General features: G+C 34.6%; 1 protein-coding gene across 1 annotated transcript in view; it reads right to left on the reverse strand.

The window, feature by feature from the left end:
* The window catches only part of LOC149776242 (uncharacterized), a 180,086-nt gene that overhangs the window by 10,770 nt on the left and 146,727 nt on the right, over positions 1-22,589 (reverse strand). Inside the window, exons 33-38 of the mRNA XM_089942647.1 lie at positions 20,282-20,348; positions 17,325-17,396; positions 16,000-16,091; positions 15,090-15,168; positions 10,431-10,482; positions 5,022-5,098 (exon numbers count right to left, since the gene is read on the reverse strand). Coding sequence (XP_089798773.1) covers positions 5,022-5,098; positions 10,431-10,482; positions 15,090-15,168; positions 16,000-16,091; positions 17,325-17,396; positions 20,282-20,348 — 439 coding nt within the window. The remainder of the gene's footprint in view (positions 1-5,021; positions 5,099-10,430; positions 10,483-15,089; positions 15,169-15,999; positions 16,092-17,324; positions 17,397-20,281; positions 20,349-22,589) is intronic.

The raw sequence follows: 22,589 nt of genomic DNA on the forward strand, positions 1-22,589 counted from the left end.
GCATGCTTCCCATAATGCAATGTACCATGATCAAAATGGGATACTTACTACCAAACCCCAAAATGACAACCTTAATATATGCCCATAACATGTTGTATATATCAAAGGTAAACTGTCTTGCTTACAACTCGTGTAAATATATCTTTGGGGCAGTTTATACTGCACATTGTCTTACAGGCAATTAATGAGTAAGTCAATCAGGTAAATACATCTTTGGGGCAGTTTATCCAGCAAATTGTCTCAATGGCAATTAAAGCATAAGTCAATCAGGTAAGTGCATGAACATTTCACATCTGACTTATCTGGCTGACAACAGCTAGAGTTGTGTCCTCCTGAGTGTGCTTTATGAAAGCCCATTATGTTAATCTGCATATTAACCAAGTGGAACAAACCAATTCAATTGAAGTTAGGTAAATCAAAGCAATGACTGTTGAAGAATAACAGTTTTTAAACATCATTGCCTTGAAATTAATGAGAACATTTAAGCCATCTTTATTAAAGATTTTTGTAAAGTTTGTGAACAGCAGCAATTTTTCTTTGAAGTCAGATTTCACTACATATATAAAATACAAAACAAATGTATCAGTAGTCAGACTAGTGCTTAAGTGTCATTCATTCTTGAAAGAAAAAGATCAAAACACAGCTGTGAGTCAGGAGACATTGATCCATTAGCAAAGTGAGTTCACCAAATTTCAGAAGGCCTGGTTGATGGAGTAAAGCACAACAGCAAGGGGGAACATTTCATTCCTTGAAGATACTACAGATACCATATCAACGTTAATCATTTTGGAGTGTATGATATCCATTGACATAGCAGCATCACCTGTAGGTAACAATGGGTTCAGCCAGAACATATTAGATATGCTGAATTGGACATTCAGCTTATTTCTCATCTTGATCTTGTTAAATACCATCTATTAATCAAGTGATGCTTTACATAATGATTCAGCCATCAAATTGATTGAAAGACAATAATTACCCCATGCTCGTGTTTATACAGCTGATTTTTGTTGATAAAAAGATTCTGTTAACACTTGTACTGGATGGATGTGCTTATTACTCTTTATTACTGCCGTATTAGGCTCCCATAAAACTTGAAAACATTATATTCCTTCCCCAACCCCCAATGAAATAGTCCATCCCTAATGTGATGTATAATTTCTATAGAGAAAAGCATATCTGGTGGTCTAAATGCAACAGTCACAGATCTGACAATGACAGCATTAATGATTGGCAGGAAGAACTAATTTCTGACTAGGATTCACTCGGGAAATCAAGCAGGGATGTTTGAATAACAGCACCATCTTATCCCTAACTAGTACCATCTTGTCAACAAATGACACTTGCATTTTCTTCAAACCCCTACTGAACTACTGACAGCAGCAAAGACTGCATCTAAATGAGACTACATTCCACTAGCCAATGACTTTAAAGGCAGAAAATTGGTGTATTTTTTATTTTTTATGTAATGTCAGTATGGTTGAGATTATGTAAGTGTTTGCATATACATGTACATGTATGTGTGTGGTGATGATATCTGACAATGCTAAAATCTACAAACTATATTTTTTGTTGCAAGTGTGTTAAATGCTTTCAAGAAAACAGATTTAAATGCACACACATTTTCTTTAGGCTTATGGAACTCTTGTTTTTATTACAGAGTCAGAGATAGTGTTTCATGGAACTCTTGTTTTTATTACAGAGTCAGTGGTAGTATTTCAGGGAACTCTTGTTTTTATTACAAAGTCAGTGATAGTGTTTCATGGAACTCTTGTTTTTATTACAGAGTCAGTGGTAGTATTTCAGGGAACTCTTGTTTTTATTACAGAGTCAGTGGTAGTGTTTCATGGAACTCTTGTTTTTATTACAGAGTCAGTGGTAGTGTTTCAGGGAACTCTTGTTTTTATTACAGAGTCAGTGGTAGTATTTCAGGGAACTCTTGTTTTTATTACAGAGTCAGTGGTAGTGTTTCATGGAATTCTTGTTTTTATTACAGAATCAGTGATAGTGTTTCATGGAACTCTTGTTTTTATTACAAAGTCAGTGGTAGTGTTTCATGGAATTCTTGTTTTTATTACAGAGTCAGTGGTAGTGTTTCATGGAATTCTTGTTTTTATTACAGAGTCAGTGATAGTGTTTCATGGAACTCTTGTTTTTATTACAGAGTCAGTGGTAGTGTTTCATGGAATTCTTGTTTTTATTACAGAGTCAGTGATAGTGTTTCATGGAACTCTTGTTTTTATTACAGAGTCAGAGATAGTGTTTCATGGAACTCTTGTTTTTATTACAGAGTCAGTGGTAGTATTTCAGGGAACTCTTGTTTTTATTACAGAGTCAGTAATAGTGTTTCATGGAACTCTCGTTTTTATTACAGAGTCAGTGGTAGTATTTCAGGGAACTCTTGTTTTTATTACAGAGTCAGAGATAGTGTTTCATGGAACTCTTGTTTTTATTACAGAGTCAGTGGTAGTATTTCAGGGAACTCTTGTTTTTATTACAGAGTCAGTGGTAGTGTTTCATGGAATTCTTGTTTTTATTACAAAGTCAGTGATAGTGTTTCATGGAACTCTTGTTTTTATTACAAAGTCAGTGATAGTGTTTCATGGAACTCTTGTTTTTATTACAGAGTCAGTGGTAGTGTTTCATGGAACTCTTGTTTTTATTACAGAGTCAGTGGTAGTATTTCAGGGAACTCTTGTTTTTATTACAAAGTCAGTGGTAGTGTTTCATGGAACTCTTGTTTTTATTACAGAGTCAGTGATAGTGTTTCATGGAACTCTTGCTTTTATTTCAGAGTCAGTGGTAGTGTTTAGTGTTTCATGGAACTCTTGTTTTTATTACAGAGTCAGTGGTAGTGTTTCATGGAATTCTTGTTTTTATTAGAGCTGATTACACTGTTACGAAGCTCTAGTTTTTATTACAGAGTTGGTTATAGTGTTTCAGTGTGTTCTCATTTTATTACCTGAACACGAGGCAAATGATAGGGTACAAACTATAATAATTTTTATTGAAATGTGACTTGGTATAAATGGTTTTTGCTAACAGAGAGTCACTCTAAATTCCTGCAAACCATTGTTTCAGTTAATAATTCTCTGTTTACACTGAGGAAGCTTTAACATAAATCACTAACAAGATCTACCGGAAGAGACTGACACTCCACTGACTGTAAACAATATCCTGAATTCAAAATACAACCATTTATTCTTTTTAGCTACTAAGTACTGAAGCCATCTTTGAATAGAAGATTGACACCATTTTTGGACCATCTAGACATTATTAGAAGTCTTCTGGTGAAAAACATTTCAAAAACTGCGAACATAAAATTCGAGCATGGCTGAGTGGCAGAGGTGCAGTGGCACACAAAGTGAAAAGGTGAAGCAGAACATAGTGCAATCTGGTGTTCTTTGGTTATATTTGGGAATATAAAAGTCCTTAATATAAATGCATGTTGTACATATTTTATTTTGACTTACCCTCATGCGGGGCCCCGAGTGGCCGAGTGGTCTAAAGCGCTCACCGTTCCGGATCACTACCATCTCACCTCTGTCTGCGTGGGTTTGAGTCCAAAGCTCGGCTAGCGTGGGTACGTGGGAAAGCCTGCCAGTAGCTTCTCGTGGGTCGGTGGTTCTTACCTGGGTTTTCCAGGGTTCTTCCTCCACCATTAATACTGGCCGCCATGTATAGCCTATCTTGTGCTGAAAAATGGCGTTAAACCCTAGAACAACAACAACAACAACAACAACAACTTACCCTCATACCACTTTGTTTATAGAGATGAATCTAGTGGTACCCTAAGTGGCACTTTTGGCTTTCATTAGCACTGCATCTAATAGTCCTGCAATACATCTACCCTGATATGTTGACAACTTACTGCCTAAATAAACAGCATTGTGTAGTATGTTCCCCAGTTGACTGATGAGAGGCCAAATTTTCAGGAATATCTTGCACACTTGGCAGCCCATACCAACACTTTTCCACAAATTAAAGTCTAATTGCCTTAGTCATCCTATACTTACTCTGAGGTCTTTTTCCTAATGAATTCTAATTCTGACACAGGCAAATCAACATGTTTTCAAGTTCCACTGACACATTTCAGCCAGGCAAGAAATGTCCAAGTCAACTGAAGCTAAAGTATGTTTCTTTAATGAAACAAAAATATACTGAAGAAAGCAATTAGATAGTTTTTTTTTTATTGAAGATACTTATCATCCCCATAACTGATTTCAACATTTCTGCGTTCCATTGCATTCCAGCAAACAGAAATGTAGGAATTAGTTAATATTCTACTAATAGAAGTGAGGGCTATCCTTCTGCTCCATGACTCTGATGTTTATCTAATGGACAGACACATTATGGAGGAAATATGTCTTCTTCATGATAAAAATAACACAAAACGATTTCATGCATTTCTGAAAGGTTGAGATATTGGAGTCTTTCATGTTTTGATCAGAGCTCTTTCTCAGAAGGATTGCCTAATTCTCTGAGCTGCTCCAACCAAATCAGAGGAATTGGCATCTCAGCAAAATATGGCCCTCCATTCAGCAGTAGCTAAAACAAGCAAGCAGATTGGCATCATTTTCAATCAACTAGATACCTGATGAAATTCCATGTCAATAAGACTTTCTAAGTACCAGCTTATGTGACTCTGTGAATAACTGTGTCTGAGAAAATGACCTAAACACCAAGCACAGTGCTGATATCAGATGGTTGGATGAACGGATGAACAAACATCATCAATCCATAAGCTGGGGTAACACTGAAATCCAACCAAAGTTCATGGAACACAAATACCCTGCCACAGTGACCTAAACAAAAAACAACACATGACAGACAGACACATAATTTGACAATGGTATTTTGATATGCCTGCCACATTCCTGGAGGCACATACAAACAGCTTGGCCTTAATCCAATAATGTAATAACAAAACTGTAAGACAGTCAATAACAAACCTGTAAGACAGTTAATAACAAAACTGTAAGACAGTCGAAATCAAACCTGTAAGACATTCAATAACAAACCTGAATTTTATTGGCTTCCTCCAAGGAATGGACAACTCTGGCTTGTCCTTGCACTGACCCCTGACTCACAGGCATACCTAAAAACAAAGATGAACAACAATGTCCTAAATCATCTGTCTCTCTCTCTCAAGGATGGAAGTGTACATTATTCCGACATTAATGACTATTATTTATTTTTCATAGGAATAGTGACTGTGCATATAATAATAATCTTCACAGGAATAATCTTCATAGGAATAGCAACTGTGCATATAAGAATAATCTTCATAAGAATAATCTTCATAGGAATAGCAACTGTGCATATAAGAATAATCTTCCAAGGAATAGCAACTGTGCATAGAAGAATAATCTTCATAGGAATAGTGACTGTGCATATAAGAATAATCTTCACAGGAATAGCAACTGTGAATAGAAGAATAATCTTCATAGGAATAGTGACTGTGCATATAAGAATAATCTTCATAGGAATAGCAACTGTGCATATAAGAATAATCTTCATAGGAATAGCAACTGTGCATATAAGAATAATCTTCATAGGAATAGCAACTGTGCATATAAGAATAATCTTCATAGGAATAGCAACTGTGCATATAAGAATAATCTTCCAAGGAATAGCAACTGTGCATATAAGAATAATCTTCATAGGAATAGTGATTGTACATAGAAGAATAATCTTCCAAGGAACAGCAACTGTGCAAGAATAATCTTCATAGGAATAGTGACTGTGCATATAAGAATAATCTTCATAGGAATAATCTTCCAAGGAATAGCAACTGTGCATATAAGAATAATCTTCATAGGAATAGCAACTGTGTATATAAGAATAATCTTCATAGGAATAGTGATTGTGCATATAAGAATAATCTTCATAGGAATAGTGACTGTGCATATAAGAATAATCTTCATAGGAATAATCTTCATAGGAATAGCAACTGTGCATATAAGAATAATCTTCCAAGGAATAGCAACTGTGCATATAAGAATAATCTTCAGAGGAATAGCAACTGTGTATATAAGAATAATCTTCATAGGAATAGCAACTGTGCATAGAAGAATAATCTTCATAGGAATAGTGATTGTGCATATAAGAATAATCTTCATAGGAATAGTGATTGTGCATATAAGAATAATCTTCATAGGAATAGTGATTGTGCATATAAGAATAATCTTCATAGGAATAGCAACTGTGTATATAAGAATAATCTTCATAGGAATAGTGACTGTGTATATAAGAATAATCTTCATAGGATTAGCAACTGTGCATATAAGAATAATCTTCAGAGGAATAGCAACTGTGTATATAAGAATAATCTTCATAGGAATAGCAACTGTGCATAGAAGAATAATCTTCATAGGAATAGTGATTGTGCATATAAGAATAATCTTCATAGGAATAGTGATTGTGCATATAAGAATAATCTTCATAGGAATAGTGATTGTGCATATAAGAATAATCTTCATAGGAATAGCAACTGTGCATATAAGAATAATCTTCCAAGGAATAGCAACTGTGCATATAAGAATAATCTTCATAGGAATAGTGATTGTGCATATAAGAATAATCTTCATAGGAATAGTGATTGTGCATATAAGAATAATCTTCATAGGAATAGCAACTGTGTATATAAGAATAATCTTCATAGGAATAGTGACTGTGTATATAAGAATAATCTTCATAGGATTAGCAACTGTGCATAGAAGAATAATCTTCACAGGAATAGCAACTGTGCATATAAGAATAATCTTCATAGGAATAGTGATTGTGCATATAAGAATAATCTTCATAGGAATAGCAACTGTGTATATAAGAATAATCTTCATAGGAATAGTGATTGTGAATAGAAGAATAATCTTCATAGGATTAGCAACTGTGCATATAAGAATAATCTTCATAGGAATAGCAACTGTGCATATAAGAATAATCTTCATAGGAATAGTGATTGTGCATAGAAGAATAATCTTCCAAGGAATAGCAACTGTGCATATAAGAATAATCTTCCAAGGAATAGCAACTGTGTATATAAGAATAATCTTCATAGGAATAGCAACTGTGCATATAAGAATAATCTTCCAAGGAAAAGCAACTGTGTATATAAGAATAATCTTCATAGGAATAGTGATTGTGCATATAAGAATAATCTTCATAGGAATAGCAACTGTGCATATAAGAATAATCTTCATAGGAATAATCTTCATAGGAATAGCAATTGTGCATATAAGAATAATCTTCATAGGAATAGTGATTGTGCATATAAGAATAATCTTCATAGGAATAGCAACTGTGTATATAAGAATAATCTTCATAGGAATAGTGATTGTGCATAGAAGAATAATCTTCATAGGATTAGCAACTGTGCATATAAGAATAATCTTCATAGGAATAGCAACTGTGCATATAAGAATAATCTTCATAGGAATAGTGATTGTGCATAGAAGAATAATCTTCCAAGGAATAGCAACTGTGCATATAAGAATAATCTTCCAAGGAATAGCAACTGTGTATATAAGAATAATCTTCATAGGAATAGCAACTGTGCATATAAGAATAATCTTCCAAGGAAAAGCAACTGTGTATATAAGAATAATCTTCATAGGAATAGTGATTGTTCATAGAAGAATATTCTTCATGGGAATAGCAATTGTGCATATAAGAATAATCTTCATAGGAATAGCAACTGTGCATATAAGAATAATCTTCATAGGAATAATCTTCATAGGAATAGCAATTGTGCATATAAGAATAATCTTCATAGGAATAATCTTCATAGGAATAGCAATTGTGCATATAAGAATAATCTTCACAGGAATAGCAACTGTGTATATAAGAATAATCTTCATAGGATTAGCAACTGTGCATATAAGAATAATCTTCATAGGATTAGCAACTGTGCATATAAGAATAATCTTCCAAGGAATAGCAACTGTGCATATAAGAATAATCTTCATAGGAATAGCAACTGTGTATATAAGAATAATCTTCATAGGAATAGTGATTGTGCATAGAAGAATAATCTTCATAGGATTAGCAACTGTGCATATAAGAATAATCTTCCAAGGAATAGCAATTGTGCATATAAGAATAATCTTCATAGGAATAGCAACTGTGCATATAAGAATAATCTTCCAAGGAAAAGCAACTGTGTATATAAGAATAATCTTCATAGGAATAGTGATTGTTCATAGAAGAATATTCTTCATAGGAATAGCAATTGTGCATATAAGAATAATCTTCATAGGAACAGCAACTGTGCATATAAGAATAATCTTCATAGGAATAATCTTCATAGGAATAGCAATTGTGCATATAAGAATAATCTTCATAGGAATAATCTTCATAGGAATAGCAATTGTGCATATAAGAATAATCTTCACAGGAATAGTGATTGTGCATATAGGAATAATCTTCATAGGAATAGCAATTGTGCATATAAGAATAATCTTCATAGGAATAGCAATTGTGCATATAAGAATAATCTTCACAGGAATAGCAACTGTGTATATAAGAATAATCTTCATAGGAATAGTGATTGTGCATAGAAGAATAATCTTCATAGGATTAGCAATTGTGCATATAAGAATAATCTTCACAGGAATAGCAACTGTGTATATAAGAATAATCTTCATAGAAATAGTGACTGTGCATATAAGAATAATCTTCATAGGAATATTGACTGTGCATATAATAATAATCTTCCAGTTCAATGACAGATTATTTATGTTACATACATAAAACATTGCTATAAACTTTGTGATCTTGACCACAAGTCAAAATTGTGAGCAATTTGTGTTGCAATCTGTCTTCACTCCACAATATGACCTCACAGGTATTGACAGAATTTACGAAAGGGTTAATGAATTATAAGCAAAAAAAACCTTGCCAATTACCTTAACATAAATCTTCGATCAAAATGTTACTGTGCGCTTGACCTTAATGTTATCAGGTTGAGTGATTGTTTTGTGAACAATGAATTGTCCGAGCACATAGTAAGATTCCTTTGTGTCTGATCAGAATTAATTAATTAGTTAATTTCTGTACATGAACACTAGCTCTCTTGATACAGATTATGCTAAATAACATGCCATAAAACAAGGTACTGTATATACTCACTTTTAAGTCCAGTCAATGTGCAACCTGCACAGACCCTGATATGCCATCAAATAATGTGCCAGCAGATTTGGGTCTATGCAGTTTGTTAGGAGCCATCATTAGAAAAAGAAAGACCATGATCTGGTGGCACATTGTGATGGCAAATCAGGGTCTATGCTGTCTGCAAGTGGACTGGACATGTAAGTGAGTAACTAAAGTAATTCAGTTTACAAGGAAATAAATCATACTCATGGGTAACTGTCTTTGCTTCATAATTCAATCTACATATATAAAAAAACTAATGCAGGGTTTAGGAAATATATAAGCAAATGAAAACCAAAACACTAACACAAATCTTCAAATGAGTGAACTTGACTCTACTGTCATATTAACATGATCAATTGTGTACAAGAGTTAACTGTCTTTGCTTAATATTGAAAACAGAATCAATCAAGAGGTTAAAGAAATATAAGCAAAATAAGAATCAGCAAGTTATTGGAAGGCCCATGCTATGTCCTGCTGTCCCATTAGCATTGGTTTAACAAATATTCATCTGCATCCCTGCAATGATGTATGCCTCTTCTTGAAAAGTGATATGTCTCATAATGATTATACCTACGTCTCAGCATGCTTTAACTGTGTCTAACAATCCTTATACTAATGTCTCAATATGCTTATACCCACGTCTCAGCATAATTAAACCTTGCTCTTCATGCTTATGACTATGTCTAACCTAACTTGTAGTCATGTTTCACATTGCTTATACCCATGCCACAGCATGCCTATACCTGTCTCATGATCCTTATACACATGTCTCAGCATCCTTACATCCATGTCTCCCTATGATCATACACATGTCTCAGCATCCTTACATCCATGTCTCCCTATGATCATACACATATCTCAGCATCCTTACATCCATGTCTCCCTATGATCATACACATGTCTCAGCATCCTTACATCCATGTCTCCCTATGATCATATATATGTATCAGCAAGCTTATATCCATGCTGCAGCATACTTATACCTACCTCTACTTCACCATTCTTGTACTAATTTCTCATCACTCTTATAGCCAGTCTCACCAGACTTAAAAATGAGACAGAATCATGCTCAATTAACAACTTAGTTTAATGAACCTGATTTAGATTTATCTATCACTTAAATACAATGAAATGCATGGGAAATTTAACAAAAGTTGCATAAAGTTAAATCCATTCACCTAAATGTCAGGTATATTGTATCTTACACTTTTACATGTGCAGTCCAAGTATGTTTAAAGAGACTTATATATCATGAATTGAAATTGTAATAAGCTTACCTTTGAGTGTAAATTTTGTTTTTCTTTCATGTTGTTGATCATCTTGTTTGATCTGCAATGGTAAAAGACCAGGACTAGTCCATCATTAAGGAACTGATTATTTTGTAGACATTGTATGCATCAATGAACTGCATAATACACCTTCCCACATGCAAACAGCACGGATCCAAATCAGGGTCTATCCTGTTCTAATGAAATAAAGCGCAGACTGTAGAGAGTAGACCCTGATCTTTGTCAAAGTTGTTTGTAAGTGGATGCATGTCATACGCAGATAAATATAATACATTTGAAGAAATTGATCCATTATCTTAAAGTATTGCCTTTTAAAAAATGTCACCATCTTTCAACTCCCTCCACAGTGACTATGACTTTTGAACATTTAGCCCCAAATCAACAATGATCTTTCCCGTCTCTTTGTAAATATATAAGTAAAGTATGATAACTCACCCATGATGAGTAAGAATGAAACTACTGTTACAATCATATTTAAAAACAAGAGTACCATGAACAGTACATTATATGCATCCACCATATTTACTAGACCTCTACCAAGTATATAGTAGGGCATGGCCTACACTGTACATCATATGCATTCACCATATTTACTAGACCTCTACCAAGTATATAGTAGGGCATAGCTTACACTGTACATTATATGCATTCACCATATTTACTAGACCTCTACCAAGTATATAGTAGAGCATGGCTTACACTATACATTATATGCATCCACCATATTTATAGACCTCTACAAAGTACATAGTAGAGCATGGCTTACACTGTACGTTATATGCATCCACCATATTTATAGACCTCTAAAAAGTACATAGTAGAGCATGGCTTACACTGTACATTATATGCATCCACCATATTTATAGACCTCTACAAAGTACATAGTAGAGCATGGCTTCCACTGTACGTTATATGCATCCACCATATTTATAGACCTCTACAAAGTACATAGTAGAGCATGGCTTACACTGTACGTTATATGCATCCACCATATTTACTAGACCTCTACCAAGTACATAGTAGGGCATGGCCTACACTGTACATCATATGCATTCACCATATTTACTAGACCTCTACCAAGTACATAGTAGGGCATGGCATACACTGTACATCATATGCATTCACCATATTTACTAGACCTCTACCAAGTATATAGTAGGGCATGGCTTACACTGTACATTATATGCATCCACCATATTTACTAGACCTCTACCAAGTATATAGTAGGGCATGGTCTACACTGTACATCATATGCATTCACCATATTTACTAGACCTCTACCAAGTATATAGTAGGGCATGGCTTACACTGTACATTATATGCATCCACCATATTTACTAGACCTCTACCAAGTACATAGTAGGGCATGGCTTACACTGTACGTTATATGCATCCACCATATTTACTAGACCTCTACCAAGTACAAAGTAGGGCATGGCCTACACTGTACATCATATGCATTCACCATATTTACTAGACCTCTACCAAGTACATAGTAGGGCATGGCATACACTGTACATTATATGCATCCACCATATTTACTAGACCTCTACCAAGTACATAGTAGGGCATGGCTTACACTGTACATTATATGCATCCACCATATTTACTAGACCTCTACCAAGTACATAGTAGGGCATGGCTTACACTGTACATTATATGCATCCACCATATTTACTAGACCTCTACCAAGTACATAGTAGGGCATGGCCTACACTGTACATCATATGCATTCACCATATTTACTAGACCTCTACCAAGTATATAGTAGGGCATGGCTTACACTGTACATTATATGCATCCACCATATTTACTAGACCTCTACCAAGTATATAGTAGGGCATGGCCTACACTGTACATCATATGCATTCACCATATTTACTAGACCTCTACCAAGTATATAGTAGGGCATGGCTTACACTGTACATTATATGCATCCACCATATTTACTAGACCTCTACCAAGTACATAGTAGGGCATGGCATACACTGTACATTATATGCATCCACCATATTTACTAGACCTCTACCAAGTACATAGTAGGGCATGGCTTACACTGTACATTATATGCATCCACCATATTTACTAGACCTCTACCAAGTACATAGCAGGGAATGACCTACACTGTACATTATATGCATCCACCATATTTACTAGACCTCTACCAAGTACAAAGTAGGGCATGGCCTACACTGTACATCATATGCATTCACCATATTTACTAGACCTCTACCAAGTACATAGTAGGGCATGGCATACACTGTACATTATATGCATCCACCATATTTACTAGACCTCTACCAAGTACATAGTAGGGCATGGCTTACACTGTACATTATATGCATTCACCATATTTACTAGACCTCTACCAAGTACAAAGTAGGGCATGGCCTACACTGTACATCATATGCATTCACCATATTTACTAGACCTCTACCAAGTATATAGTAGGGCATGGCATACACTGTACATTATATGCATCCACCATATTTACTAGACCTCTACCAAGTACATAGTAGGGCATGCTTACACTGTACATTATATGCATCCACCATATTTACTAGACCTCTACCAAGTACATAGCAGGGAATGACCTACACTGTACATTATATGCATCCACCATATTTACTAGACCTCTACCAAGTACATAGTAGGGCATAGCTTACACTGTACATTATATGCATCCACCATATTTACTAGACCTCTACCAAGTACATAGTAGGGCATGGCTTACACTGTACATTATATGCATCCACCATATTTACTAGACCTCTACCAAGTACATAGTAGGGCATGGCTTACACTGTACATTATATGCATCCACCATATTTACTAGACCTCTACCAAGTACATAGCAGGGAATGGCCTACACTGTACATTATTAACTAATGCATTTAAAAAACTTTAACTTTGGTTAAGCTATGCAGTTTTGAACAATTTACTGTGCAGAAGCCATTAACTTCTTATTAGACTTGCCACAGCCATGATCTCAGGCCTTTCACACCCCAGAACCGAAAGGTCTCTTACCCTAAATACATTACATCCACAAAAACTGAACAAGGAATGTGCTCTACAACAGAAGTTATTCTGCAAAATCCATTTTTCTCTGAAACACAAAGACCTGAACTTTAACCTTTTGACCTTAATATCAACAGGCCTCTTCCATACCTTAAATGCAAACCCTCCACAAACTTAGGTCAAAGTACATGGTCTTGAAGAAAAGTTATTAAACAAGACCATATTTCTTCTTTTAGTCAGTGACATTGACCATTCATTTCAAAATGAATAGCTTTATAGTTTTTGCTTAAGGTGTATGTAATCCACAAACTTTGGTAAAGTTACATGGTCAAGAACAGAAGTATCTGTGGAGAAACCATTGTTCAATCAGTGACCTTGTCCTCTGATATTTTGTTCCAATATTATTAGGCTTCTTCCTTACCCCAAGTGGAAGATATTCATAAAGTATGTGATAAAAAACTAAATTTATTGACAGGAAACTTATTTATCCTTCAATCATAATAACCTCGACCTGTAACCTTTTTCACTCCCAAACCAATGGTCTTCTTTTTTACTCACTATGTAATTGAAAGTCATCAAGAAACTTTGGTAAAAGTTTTCATTTGATCTAGTTTGTTGCTTATGGTGCAGCAACACAAATGGGTTACTTAGTGCCAAGGCACCTGCAGTAAAGTGCCATTCCCATAGATGCACCTAAGTGGCCAACCCAGGCAGATCCAATGAAAGAATTCAAGCCCAGACCTTTTTGTCATGAGTCTGGCAAGCCAACCACTGAGCCACCATGGATCCTGTATCCATTAGTCACTTCTTACAAAATGCAGGTGGGTGCATCAGGACTATTCTTCATTACCAAATCCATAGGGTGATGATTAAGGAATTTGTGCAGAAAGAACTTCTTTTGGTCATAGTGACCTTGACCTACTGATCCCAAAATCATTAGATTTCTTCTTTACCCCAAATACAAGCATTTCACAAAAATTGGTCGAGGTCTGTGATGTAAAACTAATGTTTATTGTGCTAAAACAACTTTTTCTGATCTGACCCTCAAATCAATATACTTCTACCTTTCTTCAGTTTTCTTCTTTTAGTCACAATGACCCTGACCCGTGACAGTTTTATCCAGAAACAGATAACTTATTTATTACTTTATGTGAAAGCCTACGATAAAGTTTGGTTAACTGTAGATGGTGAACAACTCTAGTTATTGTTGTCTTGGTTACAGGTTTAATGCCATTTTTTCAGCACATGATAGGCTATACATGGCAAACCTGTATATCTGGTGAAGGAAGAACACCTGAGAACATCTTGAAGAAACACTGACCCACAGGAAGCTAAGGCAAGCTTTCTCACATACCCATATTGGCTGAGTTAAGTCTCAAATCTAAACAAACCGAGCTGATATGTCACTGATCTGTAAAGGTAGCACCTTACAGTGTCTGCATGTGTGTGCATGCATTGAGGTCAGAACACTCTGGTCGAAATCTGAAATACTGTTAAGGTAATAAGTGCATGAGATATGAATACTTTCTCATTCATCTTACTGAAATTAAGGTAAATTCCTAATTTCACTTATTTGAGGTCTGGTATGATGAGTAATTAGCAAGAAAAGTTGGGTAGATCCATACATACAGGGACAGGTATTCCAACTGTCATCTTGGGAAACTGAATTTCTTCTTGGAGGTGGAATATCTTCCTACGTCTTACAGCTCTGAAACATGACATAAAATTATTTGACAGTAACGCCTGCAGATAAGGAACATGAATTAAATGAATTTCTATACTGGCACAGTGATGACTTAAAGAGTAAATACAATTATTTCTTCTCAGTTTAATGAATCTGGATTTAGTCAACAAATTTCTTTATAGTATGTGTGTGTGTGTGTGTGTGCATATACGACTGTGTTTTGTGTTCGGGAGGCACATTGCAGTGTATGCAGTAGAGATATGTAACATAATTATATATTAACACATCAAAGAATAGTGACAAAAATACAAAGGCTGTAACAAAAATCTATTGTTTTGGCTTTGGTTTGGTGCTATAAGCCACAGGAACATATCAAGGTTATAATGTGCCAAGGCAAGTAAAGTAAAGTACCTAGCACACCTCTGTAGCTAATCATGTTTGGTCCAATCATGAGAATCAAACTGTTTCCTTCTCATCAACAGTACAATGCCTTAACCACTGAACCAATGTAGCTCCAAATGCAAACTGCTTGACAAATTTTTATGACAGGTTCTGCAGAACACTACATAATAAAATGTGAACAGTACTTTGATATACCTTCACTATATATGACTGTGAAAGCTTTAAAGTAAAATCTCCACAAAAAATATTTAACACTGATAAGATAAATTTCAAATTTACAAAAACACAAATTGACAATTATGTCACACTGTTTTGCTTAGGAAACAATAGTGAGGTGAAAAGGCAGAAAGGTGAAAAGGCAGAAAAATAGTGAGGTGAAATGGCAGAAAGGTGAAAAGGCAGAAAAACTGACTGCAAGACTGGCAGATGGACAGACATAAAAAGTGACTTTACTTGGCAATTAACTTGGCTGATCTAGTTTGTATAAGCTTGCCAATTTCCTCCTGTGTCAGAAAGAACAGAAGCTCCTCCTCAGGAAGTCTGCCCTGTGTAGTAAATGATAATTTAATTAATTTAACTCTCTATCTCGCAATAGTACTTTTTTGAGCATGTGCTCTCCATATAAAGGCTAAAATGATTCTGAAATAAGTGTCCTTTATAACAGGTGTCATCTATATTGAGGTATCAACAGGGTTAAGGCAAGTTTCACTGTATTAAATTAGTTTTCATATTTAATGTTAAATTTACAGCCATCTAACTCTTTCTCCATCCTTGCTTTCTACAAAAGAAAAAAAGAATACAAAACATTAAAACGGACAAGAAATTATAATTTTTTCAGCTCATATCTTGACCACTCTGAGCAACTCCCACAGAGTTATGTCCAGTCTACTATTCATCTGTAGGTACAGAACAAAACCTCACTTTACAGTTTATTACATTAAAACCAAGTGATTTGCCATGACATGGAGTAGTATCCATGTTCCAGGAACTGTGACCCCATCTGAGTTTATGACAGACCCTTTTGCATAGTATTTGTAAAACCGGCCAAACTTGCACTTTCTGAACATGTCGCCAAATGTTTACATTCTAAATATTTCACCAAATTCCAGTCAAACCAAGCATAAATTCTAAAACGCCATTTTTCAGAGAAAAAATATCTTATCAGGGTCAGACCATGTGTCTGGATTTCATACTTTTTCTCATAAAATCTAAATCAGTTCAGACAGATTAAGTTGGGCAAAGAATAGGATAAGTTAGACAAATGTCTAATGGTAGGTCTGAAAGAGAAAACATAAACAAAAGAGAAAATGTTCATAAAAGGTGTGTGTGTGTGTGGGGGGGGGGTGCAATTTTATTTCTCTATGTATATACTGATTAAAAACAGGCAATTCCAAACAAAGTTTGACAAGTATCCAACCAGTAATACAAAAAAGTTATTCACCATTAATCTTGATTGGATTTTCTAAACTGAAAGGAAGGATTATTATAATTTCCCTCTATCCACCTCTCAGGTAATGCTGTAAATGTGTCCTGAAACAAATGAGCACAAATTACAAGATGGACTAAGCATTTTTTTACCTGTATGTGGACAAATTGTGAGTCCATTGTATGTTACCAATACCCCAACCATCAACCTCCATTTCACCCCTAGTAACTTCACCCTGCTGTGACCTCGAGTTTTAAATCTGGCATCTTACGTTGAATGTCACCTACTAATACTATAAAACAGGGTAAGTTTGATAAAATTATCTCCATGGAAACATGCATAAGAAACTCACCTCCAGTACCATCAACTCTGCTAGTTTCCAGTAGGCCTCTTTAAACTTGTCCACCATCCTGATTGCTGTAGACTAAATGCAAATAAAACAAGACTAATTTAGCAAGGTGCACTGGACAAAAACAAATGTGGCTAATTTAACAATTCTGCAGAATACATGTATCATCTAATTGTAGGCACTATACTTTTGATATAGTGGCCCAAGTCAACCAATGTTGGCTGCCTCAGTGTGACTTTCCAAATGGAAACCAACCTTCCATCTACTGTATATGGCCTAAGCCGGCCTGGGTTGGCTGCACTGGTGTGTCTTTGTGAAATGAAAACCAACATTCCATCTACTGTACATCTAGGCACTATGCTCTGATGTAATTCTACTCTAAATGACCAAGTGAACCAATGATGGCTGCCACAATGTGTCTTTCTGAAAAGAAACCAAACTTTCATCTATTGTATATGGCCTTGGCCTAGGCCAGTCCAATATGGCTGCTTTGGTGTGTCTTTGGGAAAGAAAACCATTCTTCCATCTACTGTATATGACATGGAAAAACTTCCAAACAAAACTTTTAATGAATCTTAACAATGACCCGGAAAAAGTGACGTCCATATCTTGAATTCTGCCAAATGCTGGATTGACAATTTGTAGTACTCATTACTGGGGTCATTTTAGTGCAATTACCATGCGTACCCATGAATAAGTCAGATCTAACTGCAAACTATACAGATTGCATAATAAGCAGGCAGATCTGGGTCTATGCAGTTTGTTCAGAGTAATCAGTACAACAAGCAACACTGATCCTGATCTGCCAATACATTATCTGATAACAGATCATGATCTATATTATCTCAAGCTGGACCCATCCTATACAAAAAGTGGTAACCTTTTCTTCTTTTGGATGTTAACAAAATTCAGCATGACAGGCAATATTGTATCTTCCTATAAGTACACAATGCATGGCCATTCTACTGTACATTTATCTTTATTTAAAACTGCCATTTTTACCCTCAAGTAAAACTTGCACAACTGTAAACTGGGCAGACCCATATATGGAGGTCTGTACTGTTTACTTAAAATCTTTAAAACAAATTAAGTTTTTTCTTGTCTTTATCCCTCAATAAAGAATGTATAAAACACAAAACTGTTTTTATTATCAAACACTGTAGCAATAATTTAGAGTTTCATAATGAAAGACTCTGATCATTTCAAGTACTATCAGATGTAAACCAAAGGAGGTAACCATGCCATTCATATCTAGTTTTCTAATGAAAGTTTTTGCTATGATGTGAGCAGTAACACAAACTATGGAACTCTGTTACGCATATTTGATTTAATTTATATTTGATTTAATTTAATTGTTTGTAGGCTTTAAAATCTTTTTTTATAAATTTCATTACACATTAAGTAATGTAATTTTCTTTAATGGAATTTGATACTTTCTAGAAATTAGTTTTACCTGACTTTTCAGTTGAAAACACCTAAAAATAGAACTTTGCATATTTTTGCTGACCTAGTTCCTGACCTTCATTAAGAATCAAGTAAACAACTTTTTTCAAATTTATTTTTATTGTGGGATACATAGAGTGAGATTGAGGCTGTACTGGAATACATGAACTTGGACATGTAAATAGCTTCTACACTGTTCTGGAAGGTGATAATGACCCTCATACGGGCATCTATTTTGCGTTTTATTTGACTGTATAACCTTTGTCTACAGAGAAATTATTCAGTTGGGCCTTTACACTGGGAAGTATTTGTTTCTGACCAGTTTTGAGTCGAAATTTTATTTTATTTTATGGAATTATTACTTCTTTTTCCTGGAAATATTTGAGTGCTCATACAAAATTCTTGGAAAATACATTTCTTGAAATTTCATTCATAAATTCAAACACTGGAATATTGTTTGTGAATCAACAAAGAAATTTAGACATGAACTTGAACTGTAGGCTTGAACTTGAATTCATTAGAACATTTCATTACTAGGAATTCTAAAATTTAATTCGTGGATTATTCTTGGATTATTTTTGGATCTGATTCTTATAGCCGTAAGTTCTTATTTTGTCAATTTTACATTGTTCCAGGAAAATAAATTATTTGTTAAATTTTCCAAAGCTTGTTGTTTTCACTCCTTCTTTGTTACTGTTTATTAGAGCCTAAAGACGTAACATAAGAAACTCTCAAGAACTGTAAGACTGTGGTCTAATTATTAACTGAAAGGTTTTGCAGTGATGTGAGCAGTAAAAATAGTTGTGAACTGTCAAAGGAGATAACGATATAAACGTCTAATTCAGTGCAAATTCTCTAGTGAAAAACATTTCTTTGCTGTGATTACTAGCAATAGCTATGGAAATATCAAGGGAGCTAACCACACACAGGACTATTTCACTGCTTGTTTTCTAGTGAAAGATTTTGTTTTATTCTGAGTACCAATGTTAGCTGTAGAACTAGCAAAGAATGTAACCACAGCAGGGTCTATCTTCTAGTGAAAAATGTTGCTTTGTTGTGAGTATTAATACTAAATGTGGAACTATCAAGGGAGGTAACCACATAAAAGTTTACTTCACTGTGTTTTCTAGTGCAAAATCCACTTCATCTCATTTTCTAGTGAAAGATTTTCTTTGCAGTGAGCAGTAATATTACCTGTAGAATTATTAATTAAGGTAACCAATTTAGGTAACACTCAGGTTTTGGAAAATTCTGAAGGAAGCATCTGATTGCTGGTTCACTTCCTCTCCGATTGGATCAGACGTGAGTGCTAACAATGGCTTGTAACTATCAAAGGAGGTAACCACACAAAGGTCCAATAATGTTCCTCTGGAGCTTTTAATTTGGAAATGTAAAAAAAAAATAGTTCAATGAGTTCATAAATTATGAGCAGAAACAAAACAGTATTGAGGTAACAAAAAAACACTTTGGAGAGATAACAATTTTTCCAAACCAAGAATTCCTTCATCTACTCTTACCTTTCCCCATTCTCTTTCTCCAACTGCCTTACGGGCTTTGGGAACAATGAACTTTTTCAATAAAAACCTGGAAATATATTAATAAGTACTAGTATACAAAATAGGTAAACTAACTTTTCCCATATATTTCTAGGAAGACAAACATTTGAAAGATACTAAACAAAAACTGTATAAGATGGGCATACATGAAAATAATTATAGAACTCAAATAAGTACATGCTAGCCCTCAAATATTGTTATCACTAACCTCTGTCCAAATACATTTTCACACATTTTTTTTATTTGTAATCTTATACTAATGTGTCACTGACAAAATGTTCAAAATGATTATTGCCAATTTTTCTGAAAGATTTGATCTTCATAGACTCAACTTGTGTTGCTGATAGAAATGTGTCCTTGACAAACTGTGTTCTGGATGACAAACCACTTCTCCAAAAGCTTTGTTCTTTAGAAACCAAGCTGATCAGATTTCACTTTGGAACAATTTTCATTTTTCACAAGCATTAAAGCACTGTAAGATGGACCTTGGCTACAGAAGTTTTACTGTATTTAATTTGTCAGACTTAAATCACCACATAAAGAACAGTTCATATTTATTCTTGCCTAAAACTGACACTCACAAGACAACAGGGACTTATTTCATCTACTAACATGCAAATACAGTGAATCCCATCTTATCAAGGTGATGTCAAAGAAGCTCAAAATAAAGTGATCTGTCTACGCCCTTAAAAAAATGCTGTAAAGTAAATGGGCAAACATGGAAAGTAACCATGTTTCATTGTCCTATCTTAAACGTCATGAAAGGAAAAGTGCAAAAAAAGAAGTTGACAATAAAAAACAACTGATCAGTGCCATTGGCATCGAGGATAAAAAGAAACAAAATGCCGTCAAACTGATATTGTTCCATGATTCAGCCATGTGCCTTAGAAACTGTATGATATGAAGCAGAAATGAAAGAAACTTCAAAATATTGAGTTGTGACCTTGACCTTGATTATCAACCCCAAAACATGCAATACAACACATTTTGTTACAGTATCTAAATATACTAAGCTCCATCCACTGATCTTAAGCAGCTGAAGGGGAAATGTGGCTAAAATATAAAAATTGTGACCTTGACCTTGAAAAAAGCAATGTGGCTCACAATACACCTTTTCATATAGTTATACCAAGTTTCTGCCCTTTAGCTCAAAATGGCTCTATAGAGTGAAAAGGAAAGTGTAATGCAAAATTCAACATATAGACACCTTGATTATATTCATCTTAAAAGATAAAACACCAATTGTGTAGAAAAAATATCTGCCAAAGAAGATATACAAGTATACCAACTTGCATTCCTTTATCTTAAACAGCGCTAAAGTTCAAGCATGGACAGGAAACTATGACAGAAAACTTAAAATACTGAGGAGCCATGACCTTGACTTTGAAGAAAGGAACCCTAAGGTGGTTGCATGTACATTATGAAAACAAGTTTTATCCATTATAGGGATTGATGCCTGCCAAATATATTCACTACTTCAGTACCTAGTGTTGGTTCAAAAATTACTAGTCTTTACAAGACTTTTTAAGTGCTTCTAAAACTAGTACCTGTAAATCTGTGGTAAATTCCAGTGGACAGTTCTTCATAATAATAATAATAATAATAAAGAGGACTTTGTATAGCGCCTAATCTTTAGAAGCTTTAAGCGCTTTACAGCATTAGCAACACCTATAACATAAAAAAATAAAAAAAAATAACAAAATAAAAAATAAAAAAAATAACAAACATATAATAATATGATTACAAAAAACAAACACCATGAAATTAGAAAACATAAAAACACGCTGAAAATATTCAAGGTAGGAAACCTTATTAGGTCTTTAAGTTTGTTCTTGCAGTCACACAATAGTAATGCCAGATATATTAAATTTTATTTAATATTGGTAATCTGCATAACATAAAAACACCTGTTCTATATGAGCTATTTTACATACATTCTATATTCAAAATAGGTCCAGAATTATACATTGTTCCAAAAAGTACATTGGGATTTTGGCATCTATCAGGGTAAAGTTTGAATTCTAGGTACAATTTAAAGATACAGCATGCTATTCCTGTGACCACAGCTACATTATATAAAAAAAACATGTGGTATATTGTGATGGCAGACATTTGCAATAGGCAACTGCGACTGGATCTTGTGTAATCTAGTCCTGACAAGCAAAACTTTTCACCATTATGTCAGTGTTCAAACGTCACACATCTTGATGACTAGGTACAAGTTGGTCATGTTTTGCGATAGATGCTGCAACCACATGATAAATTTAAT

The sequence above is a fragment of the Sinohyriopsis cumingii genome, chromosome 18, assembly GCF_028554795.1.
Source record: "Sinohyriopsis cumingii isolate HCF-2022 chromosome 18, ASM2855479v2, whole genome shotgun sequence".
Classification (NCBI taxonomy): domain Eukaryota; kingdom Metazoa; phylum Mollusca; class Bivalvia; order Unionida; family Unionidae; genus Sinohyriopsis; species Sinohyriopsis cumingii.